Here is a 10,384-nt window from a genome sequence, read left to right as displayed (position 1 = left end):
TGAAGTCAGTGGTGTTACTCGTGCTAGGAGTTCCTTTACACGGGTGTGGTCCTAGCGGGACTTCAAAGAAGAGAAACAACAACCTGCAGCAGCGGCTTCAAAGATGACAGTGCTCTGGCGCAGCCTGGAGCCACATGGACGTGACAGTGTGTCTCCCGGAGTCAGGGCTGTTCCTACGGACCAGGACGCTTCTCCCAAGCTTCTCCCCTTTCAGCCCTTTTCCCTCAAAGGCTCCACACGCACCTGAGATGCATGTTTGGAGTGGGGAGGCAGGGGTCATGGTCCACTGAGTTACTCACCAAATCTGACAGGTAAAAAAAGACTTGGATTGAGGGCCCAGAACTCCATTTGTCCTCCTGTTGGGTCAAAAAGCAGATTTGTGCCTCGTCCGGGAATCAGCAAACCCCCCAGAGGCCACCTCCTGCTGCCTCCACGTTCTACCTCTGCCTTCCCAGCCTGCTCCCAAACAGCCTCAGCAGCTTTCTGCGCAGGCCCAGCTGCCTGCCCCGTCTCTGTCAGAACCGTGGCGTTCAGAGTCCAGGCCACCAAAACAAAGAGGAAGTGCTCTTATGCCTGAAACCAGGGGCTGCTGCAGAGACTGTCCCCAAGGAGGTGTCTCCGTCACTCCCTGAGGCACTGAGAGGAGAAGGCTGGGGGGCATGAGGCCAGAATGGAGGGGCAGGGGCGGATCCCTGAGAGAACAGTGCTCTGAAGGGAACCGTTCTGAGTCCCTACATCTGCTTTTCCGCAAGCTTCAACCCCTGCCCTTCCCCGCAGCCTGAGGCGGGCCCAGAGGTAGCAGAGAGCAGACAGCTCTGAGAAGTAGGACAGCAGTGGTCAGCCGCCTCCTGTTCTTCAGTTGTTTTTCTAATTGTGGTAAAATAAACATAAGATAAAATTTGCCTATAGTAACAGTATATTCACAATGCTGTGCAGCCATCACCATTATCTAGCTCCAGAACATTTCCCTCACTCCAAAAGAAAACCCCATACCCATTTAACCATCACTGTATTCTCCCTCCCCTGCCCTCACGACCACTAATCTACTTTCTGTCTCTGTAGATTTGCTTATTCTGGACATTTCATATAAATGCAATCATACTACAAGTGGTCTTTTGTGTCTGGTTTCTTTTACTTAGCAAAATATTTTCAAGGTATATCCACTTTGTAGCATGTGTCATTACTTCCCTCCTTTTTATGGCCAAATAATATTCCACATAAGATTTTGTTTGAACATCTGTTTTCAATTCTTTGGGTCTGTATGCAGGAGAGCAGTTGCTGGGTCATATGGCAAGTCTGTTTAACTTATTGAGGAACCACAGGTTTTCCTCGATGTTGTTTTTTCTTATTTCTTTTTAAAAACTAACAGCAGCATCCAGTTACCTGGCAGCTATGTGCCAGAGGCCATGCCAGCCCTGTGTCCTATTCTTGCATGAAGCACTAAGAGACTGCTGAAGTCCAGGTTGTCTAATCATCCTCATTAGACAGATGGAGAGAAGTCGGGTCAGAGAGTGGAGAAAAGTGCCCAGCATCACACAGCCAGCCATGGCAGACCCAGGATTTGCACCCAGAGTTTCCAACTAGAAAGCTGGGTCCTGCCTCCCCCTCAGCCATCTTCATGCCTACCCCACTTCTCACTTGCTACATGACCTCCTAGAGGGACTGAGAGAGAGAAGGGTGACAGGCAGCCATCACAGTTGGGAAGAATTTGTGGGGGATGACCCAGGTGACATGGTGGTTTCTCAACGATAATGTCAATACAATTTCAAAAACAATGGTGCAGGCTCTTTTCCCTGATGACAATGCAAGAAAACTAGAAATGAATAACATGTGTTTAGTAAAACCAACTGCACACGGGTGAAAATTTTAAAGTGCACGGTCTCATTGGAACACCTCTGAGAAGGCCTGCAGGGAGCGGGCCCAGCGCTGGTCTGTGAGGGAGCCTCGGTGGGCCTGGCTGGGTGGGACAGGGGTGTTTGGAGATCTCCAGGGAGCCAACAGGCTGTTTTGTGCACGTCTTGAGGACTGGACGACTCATCTTCATATAAAATTCTCCTGTCTTGTCAGAGCCACAGATATGGGACAGCGAGAGTGATCCGTTCACTAGGCTGGGCTGTGACACCTGAAAGTTCATGTCACCAACTTCCACAGCCATCCTGCTCAGGCCTCGAGCCTGTGGAACTTCCTGGGCAGCTCCAGTCTGGTGTTTCATGAATGAAGCGAGATGGGTCCAGGAACTCATCTGTGAAGAAACCCTACGGACGAATTTGGAAACAGCAAAACCATTTGGCTGTGGAAGGATAGATTGCCTGGCACTCCAGGGACACGGGCGGGCGGTGAGCTCTGAGGCTAATGGCAGGAAAGCTGAACTGGCCGTCTTCAGGCCCCTTCATGCCTGGAATAGGAAGTCTATTAGGATAAATTACAACAGAAATAATAACAGCTATCACGTATTGAACACATACCCCATGTCGAGCACTGCATCCAGCACCTCACGTGCATTCATAACTTAATCCAAACAGCAACTCTATCCGGTATATGCTATTATTTTCCCCATTTTGCAGATGAGGAAATTGAACTGAGGCATAAAGAGGGTCACAAAGCTGGTACGTGGTAGAGCAGGTGCCCAGGGCAGAACATTCTAGGGAAGTCTCAGCATTTGACCCTCTCCAGGAGGGGTGAGGCTTCCAGCACCCGCTGCCATCACCTTCGTGAATGGAAGAGTCTGGCTGGTCTCTAAGGGAGTATCAAGGATGAAAGCCAACTGCCCTCACAGGTGAGCATGCTCCCACACTGGCCTGGCTGCCCTGGGGCACGAAGCCACAGCCAGGAGCCACCTCACTGGGGGAGGGGCCTTCTGTCAGCTTCTAGCCCACAGGCAGGCAGTGGCTTCTTGGAAGGTTATTGATCACAAAGGGAGGGAGCCTGACACGGCCATTGCAGGTATACCTGAGGTTGACCTGGACAATTCATCCTTCTCCTGCCTCCTGGCAATGGTTCTGAAGCAGCCTGATGGGGACAGCAAAGCCAGAGAGGGTGAGCCAAGAACCTCTGCCTGGGCCCAGCCCTTCCCTGCCCAGGCCACAGTCCAGGTCTTTGTCCCCTGACTCACAGGTGCATTTATTTGACTTCTCCCATCACTCTAAATGGACTTTGCTCCTCATCTGTTCCCCTTAATGCCAGCACCCTGTCACAGGGGAGAGTACTCTTTCTGAAGACCCCACATTTAGGGGTGTTCCTTGGAGCCCTGGGCCTTCTCACCAACCCAAACCCTGCTACAGCCACTTCATCCCCTCATCCCCTCAGCCATGGACAGAACTGGCCAAAGACCTTCCTGACGGACACCCGTGCCCACACCTAGGGCCCAGTGGTCAGGCTGCAGCCAGTTCTCGCTCCCGTTGCTGCAGGGAGCCTGGCTGTCCTGGAACTCCGAGCCTCAAGTGATGGAGCTGCAGCCATCACTTCTACAGTCCTCAGGTGATGCAGAGGATCTTCCACTCCTGCCCACTGGTCCCCACACTTAAAGAGGCGTGTTGCAAAGACGTATAACATGGGCTTCCGATCCAAACCCTCTGACTCAAATCCAGTCTCTGCCACCGACTAGCTGTCCTCGAGCAAGTTATTTAACCACTCTGCAGCTCAGTTTACCCCTTCTGTACAGTAGGGATAATAATACCCTCTATCATACGGGGATGTGAGGATTAAAAGCGTTAATGCAACTGAGACAACTAGATCTCCACAAGCAAGAGCTGACTTCAGAGTGAAAACTATAAAACTCTTAGAAGCCTGTGGAAGACATCTTCATTACCTTGCATTAGGCAAAGCCTTCTGAGATGTAACACCAAAAGCACAGTGACAAGAGAAAAAATAGAGAAATTAGACTTCAGGAAAATTAAAATTATTTGTTCTTTAGAAATTTTTTAAAATACCGTCTAGTGTAAAGTGTAAAGACAACCCTCAGGATGGGAGGAAATAATTGCAAGTCAGATATCGGATAAGGGACTCGCATCCAGTATAGATTTAAAAAACCTTTACAACTCAACAATAACAAAGACAATTAACCTAATTTAAAAATGGACAAAAGTTCTGAATAGACGTTTCTCGAAAGAAGATATGCAAATGGACAATAATGACATGAAAAGATGCTGAACCTCATTAGTCGTTAGAGAAATGCAAATCAAAACCACGAGATACCACTTCACATCCACTAGGATGGTTCTAATAAAAAGACAAACGATAGCAAGTGTTGGCGAAGACATGGGGAAACTAGAACCCTCACGCGTCGTTAGAGGGGATGTTAAACGGTCAGTTGCTCTGGAAAATAGTCCAGCAGCTCCTCACACGGTTAACCATAGAGTTATAACATCACCCAGAAATCTCACTCCTAGGCAGATACCTGAGAAAATCGAAAACAAGTGTTCACACAAAAACTTGTAAACAAATGTTCATAGCAGCATTATTTGGGTAACAGCCAAAAAGTGGAAATAGCCCAAATGCCTATCAATGGATGAATGGATAAACAAAATGAGCCATATCCATACAATGGACTATTATTCAGACATAAAAAAGACTAGAGTACAGATGCACGCTACAACGTGGATGGACCTCAAAAACATGATGCTGAGTGAAAGAAGCCATTCACAAAGTACTACATGCTGAATGATCCTATTTATATGAAATGTCCAGACATGCAAATCTATATGGACAGAAGTAGACTAGTCATTGCTAGAGGCTTGGGGGAAAGAAAATGACTACCAGTGGGTAATGAGATCCTTTTAGGAGTGATGAAAATGTTCTGGAACTCGATAGTGGTGATGGCTGCACAGCTCTGTGCATGTACTGAAAACCATTGAACTGTATACTCTAACTGGACGTGTGAATTATGTCACACTAAAGCTGTTTTGTTAAAAGAAATGTTAATACATGTAAAGTACAGAACATGCGATCATTCTTTAGTCCATGTTCCTGATTCTAGTCTGCATAGGTATCACTGCCCGAGACGCCATGCCCCATCCAGTCTCGGCAGAGACAATAAAAAGGATTCTCGCTCGGCTGCTGGCTACTCAGCCTCCTCTCTGCTGCCCCTGCGGGAAGGGCAGACTGTGAGCCGCTCCTGGGTTCTTGCTCCTCAGGGTTTTGTACGTTACAGTCTGGGACACACCATCTGCATCTCCTTCCTGGCACAACCATGAGCTGGACCACTCAGATTACTGCTCCCTCCCCTCCAGTCATTAAGCATAAGCAAGACCACAAGCCAATAGGCTGGACCTCAAGACCCACCGTCCAAAACCAAAGTCCATCACTGCTCTCATGGACGTTGTGAAGCAGGAGCTTCTCTTTTCTTGGACTGTATGACACGGCAAAATCCATTTATTCTCATTTGTACCCAGCATTCTGGGTGATACGTGTGTGCCAGAGACTGCAAGTGTGGGAAAGGAGAGGAGAGACACAAGTAGAAGGGAGAAATAGGAGAGCTTTGGTGGCAGGGAGAGCTGGATTCAAATCCTGGCTCCACCACTGACATGTGCGTCACTCAGGGCCTTTGATTCCTCACCAGTGAGAACACGCAGCTTCATAAGACTGTTATGAGAATAAAATAAAATATGTTAGAAAAATCAAAAGTGCAAAATAACACACGTAGTACATCTAGTCCAGTCTCTGGCATTTAGCTGGTAGTAAACAATGGTAAACACAAGAAATTCATTTTTTTTCTTTTTTTTTTTTTTTGTGGACCCTTGACAAGTTTATTTTTCTGCATATGATAATTAGGATATCCTTCACATTTCCAAGCAAAATCCATTTAAAAAAATGTGTCTTTGCCAAACTCCAAAAACAGCCAGTTGAGAGTAATCCAGGAGAGCATTGCATCACCCCAATAAAGCTGTAGGTTTCATCACATGCACCAACAAATTTACATGGCTAGTTTCTGCACCCCTGTTACAGAATTTATTTTACACTTATTATACCAAACAGCATTTTAAACACTGACGTATAAACTCCCTAATAAGATAAAGCAAAGATGAAAGCATTTATCTTATTAGAAACAAGATGCACTGTCACTTATCGTTTTCAAACATTATTGCACTTTAACTTTCATAATTTGACAATGCATTCATGAAACAAACTGCAGACAACTAGTTTTAACAGACAAATTAAAGAACACTTTTAAGCAGACATGACTGTCCTAAATTGTTTATTAGGTAAGAATTTTACAAACATTACTTATATTAGCGGTAACGGTGAAGCTGGAGAGTATTGCGCCTTCTCCAAGCTGCACTGCGGGAACCACCAATAGTGTGGTGGAACTTGTGGCCCTTTCCAAGGCCATGGCTCTTGCGGTCTGCAGATGTCAGTCCTCTCATTTCCCTGTGCTTGTGGACTGGTTTGGTGATCCACTGGGTATCAGGATTTCTTCTAATAGCTTTATGGAATGGATCAATGAGGATCACCTCAAAGAATTTGTATGTGGAATCTTTGCCAACCCAGTAAGAATTCAGAACTCTCAGAGCCCCACAGTGGCGTCCAGCTCGTTCCTCGGCAACAGACTGAAGGCTTCGAGCAAACTTGAGCTGGTTAACACCATGATGCACAGGCTTGCCGTAGGTCGCGCCCTCAGGAACGGGGCGTTTGCGGTCACCACGGCGCACACGAATGCGATATATGACATAACCTTGCTTGGCCTTGTATCCCAGTCTGCGCGCCTTATCGGGCCGGGTGGGGCGGGGCGCCCTGTGCAGCGCCGAGAGCTGGCGGTACTGCCAGCAGCGCACCCTGAGAAGAAATCGCATCACATCCGACTGCTTCTTCCTCCATAGCTCCTGGTTGTACTTGTAAGCGCCCATCTTGGCTTACCTGATGGCTGCCGCCAGACGGAAAGGAAAGAGCCTTTCTCCCCAAGAAATTCATTTTTATGATTTAAATTCGAGGTGATGGTAAATCACTTGAAACCACATTGATGCTCCCTGTTGTCAGGTCCAAGGCCTGCTTCTCCCTGTTGCTCCCGCCCTCGCACCTGTCTCTGCACCCCAGACGCTGTTGACTCCTCTCTTGGTTTCCATCCCCCGTCTCTTCTCCCTGCTCCCTTGGTTTTAGTGCTCCCCCCAAAAACCTGTTCTGAATTCCCTTTTCTTCTTCCAAACATTCATGTCCCTCTCCCATGTGAGTTACTCCCTCCCAGGGCTCTAAAGATACCTATAGGCTGAAGACGCTCCAGACTATGTCATTTCCCAAACCTGCCAGTCTGCCCATGGAACTATCTCACCACCACTTCCCAATCAACATATTCAAAGCCAAAAGGATCACCTCTTCTGCTCTTCAGTCTAAGTTTCTTATTTCAATCAATGGCACATCATCTTGCCAGTCATTCATTCATCTTCAAGCCCCATCTCCAATTAGTCAGATCTGCCCTTACAATCTTTGAGCATCTCTGTCTTCTTTATGTCTCTCCTATGCTATTCCCATAGCCTCCTCTTCTGGTTATCTTTTCCTGCATAACAATCAATTCCATATTTATTCACATTAAATAAGAACCATTTTATTAGGCTCCCAGACTTTGTGGGTCGGTAACTCGGACAGGGCACAGTAGGACTGGCTTGTCTCTGCTCCATGATGTAGAGTCTCAGCTGGAAGACTCAAAGACTGGGGGTGACCCGGTGGTGAAAGCCTGGGATCACCCGAGAGAGTGTTCACTCTCAGGTCTAGCATTTGATGCTGGCTGTCAGCTGGGACCTCAGTTGGGCTATCAGGCAAAACAACTATGTGTGTCCTCTCCCTGTCTTTGCTTGGGCTTCCTCACAGCATGGCAGCTGGGTGCTAGGACCAAGCATCCCAAGTGTTCCAGGCAGAAATTGTACCACCTTTTATGACCTCTCCTCAGAAGTTATATTGTGTCGCTTATGCCATAGTCACAAGAGTACCTGGATTCAAGAGGAGGAAACATAGACCTCAAGCTTTGATAGGAGAGATGTCAAAGTCACGCTGTAAGAAAAGTGTATGGGATGAAAATGCTGTGGCAGCCATTTTGGGAAAACACAGCTGCCATGCTTCCTTCTTGGAATTCTTGTTTGCAATCTCTGAGAGCAGAGTGAAGCCAGGATTGGAGCGGTCAGTTGTCCTTCCAGATGTTAAGCCAAAACATCTATTGGCTAAAGTTGATGTTCTCTCAAAGAGAGGCCATAGCTTGGCTCTCCACCTCTAGTAAAAAACCCAAGATCCTGCCTAGTCTGGCCCCAGTCTATTTGACAAGCTCGTCTCCAAGTACCTCCCTGTGTTGTACTCATATCAGATGACCTGCTGTCCTTGAGCTTGTCCTGAACTGTAAACACTTCCTTGCCTTCCCCTGGGCTAATTCTTCAACTGGGGTTATTCTCCTTTTGAAATCAGTATCGGGCTGAAAGCAAAGTTTGCCAAGTGGCCTAGCTTAGCTTTGGAAGACAAGAAGAGAAAAGAACCACTTCCCATCAAGTGACAATTATCTGCTCAGGAAAGGCAGACAGTTGGCTGTGAGGCTACCTGATGACTACGCTTGTCACATTCACCCCTAAAATGAGTGCTATTCACTGCCTCCAAATACTGCCTGCTCTGTGGGATCCCCTTCTCTGTGCCATCTTTAAACATCCTTGCTCCCCAAGTGTCTGTCTTTCTGGAGGTCAAGGGACACTGATTCCAGCCATAAACCCCCTGCGGCCTGAAGATTTCTCTGACTACTCTGACTCGGGGCTGTTAACAGTTGAGTCGGAAACTGACAATTGTAATGAAGCACCGGAGGCCAAGCAGAATTGTCCTGTGTGCAGACGCCACGACCGCCAAGATGGCTTCAACCAAATAGGAGTTAATTAAGCCTTGATTGTTGAAATCGCTACTGAATCACTAACTTGGAAGGATGAAATGATCTCTCTGCTCACTCGTCAGCGTGGAGTAAAGGACCAGGTGACGGGGGTCAGGACTTGCAGATAGTACTCCCCTAAAACAGGTTTTTTTCCCCGTTGGTTGTTGGGTGCAGAAAGTTGAGCCAATCTTAACTCATGGTATTCAATCACTGTGATGCGCACGCAGGGCCCTCCCACCCTATCCCACCTATTCCCCCCATCCTCCAGCCCCACACCAGAAACGCCCATTCCGATGGGTTTAATATATCCTTGGGTATGTGTGTGTGCATGTGTGTGTGCCCATGTGTGTCCATGCACGCGCGCGTGTCGTTGTATTCAGTTCCTGTAAGTGGCATGGTGTTGTGTCTCACTGTTTCTTGTCATGTTTAGCTCGATGCTGCTTTCAGTTCAGTGCAGAGCTTCCGTACCGCAGGCCGAATCCCCCGGCGGGGGCAGGCGGTCCTCTCCAGCTCCCTGCCGCCGCTCACAATGCCGATATGTCTCCTTTGTCAGAGTCCCATGTCCAGTTACAACAGTATTGCTGGTCAACGAGTCTACACTTTCTTGATTCCATGAAATCCTGCCAGTTGCTCCCCGAAGGGCTTCGCCAGGACGGACTGCCACCAGCAACGGATGCACAGCAGGTCCGCTTCATCCATCCTCACAACGCTTGCCTCATCTTCACTTCTGAATTTGCCAAATCTGATTGGGATAAGGGGTGTCTTGTATCCACGTTATAATTTGAATTTCTCTGATTACCCAGCGATGTTGAGCATCTCTTCATCTTCATATTAGCCAGTTGGGTTTCTACCTCAGTGAATTCTTATCCTTCCCACTTCTCAAATGGCTTTCTAGTTGAAGGGAGGTGGTAGTGGTGGTCACTTTATACAAAATTCTTATCTAGAATAGCTGTTAATCTCTCATCAGTTTTGGATGCTACAAACATCTTTTTCCAATCTGTCACCCATCTGTTAACTCTATGAGCCCTTCGTTAAACAGGAATTCTTCATTGTGATTAATGACTTGGAGTCATATTATCAGGGTTGGCTTGGCTGTGTGACAAATAGACTCCAACATGTAATAGAAGACAACACAATAGAATTTTCTTTCTCTCTCACGAAACTGTTCAGGAGTTCTAAGTCAGCAATGGAAGATAAGTTTGAGAGTTTCTGCTCCAAAAGTTCATTCAGGGCCACAGACTGATGGTGGCCCTGCCCGCTCCATCTTAGGAGTTGCCATTCCAGTTGTCATAATGGGATGGCTGGTCCTGCTGTTTTTCTGCCCTGCAGTGGCTACTGGGAGGTGAGTGACAGGCCCCAGCAACATGGGAGAGAGAAAGGACACAAGCAAAAAGCTCTGCCTCAATCTAGTTTCAGTGGCTGCTGTCCCCCGCATAGGACCCTACCGCCCTTTGACTCCCGGAGTGTCTCTTGTTGTTTTTATGTTAGATTCTGGGATCTATAAACTTCCTTCTTCCTTCTGCAACTTCTCTAAGGGTTGGAGGAAGGCAGCTGCCT

The 10,384-nt window shown here is 47.5% G+C and overlaps 1 protein-coding gene across 1 annotated transcript; it reads right to left on the bottom strand.

Annotated features, from left to right (window-relative positions):
• Nucleotides 1–6,176: 6,176 nt before the first annotated feature.
• Nucleotides 6,177–8,881, bottom strand: LOC138916994 (large ribosomal subunit protein eL15-like). Its single transcript, XM_070230850.1, has one exon. The coding sequence runs from the start codon at nucleotides 6,840–6,842 to the stop codon at nucleotides 6,228–6,230; it is 615 nt and encodes a 204-aa protein (XP_070086951.1). The 5' UTR covers nucleotides 6,843–8,881; the 3' UTR covers nucleotides 6,177–6,227.
• Between the last annotated feature and the right edge of the window lie 1,503 nt (nucleotides 8,882–10,384).

The sequence above is a fragment of the Equus caballus genome, chromosome 13 (genome assembly GCF_041296265.1).
Source record: "Equus caballus isolate H_3958 breed thoroughbred chromosome 13, TB-T2T, whole genome shotgun sequence".
Lineage (NCBI taxonomy): Eukaryota > Metazoa > Chordata > Mammalia > Perissodactyla > Equidae > Equus > Equus caballus.
Note: the sequence above shows the minus strand (reverse complement) of the source record. Positions and strands in the feature narration are given on the sequence as shown.

What these genes read in the sequence shown, in the direction of transcription:
- LOC138916994 (XM_070230850.1), bottom strand. Translation starts at nt 6,842, where the DNA reads ATGGGCGCTTACAAGTACAACCAGGAGCTATGGAGGAAGAAGCAGTCG.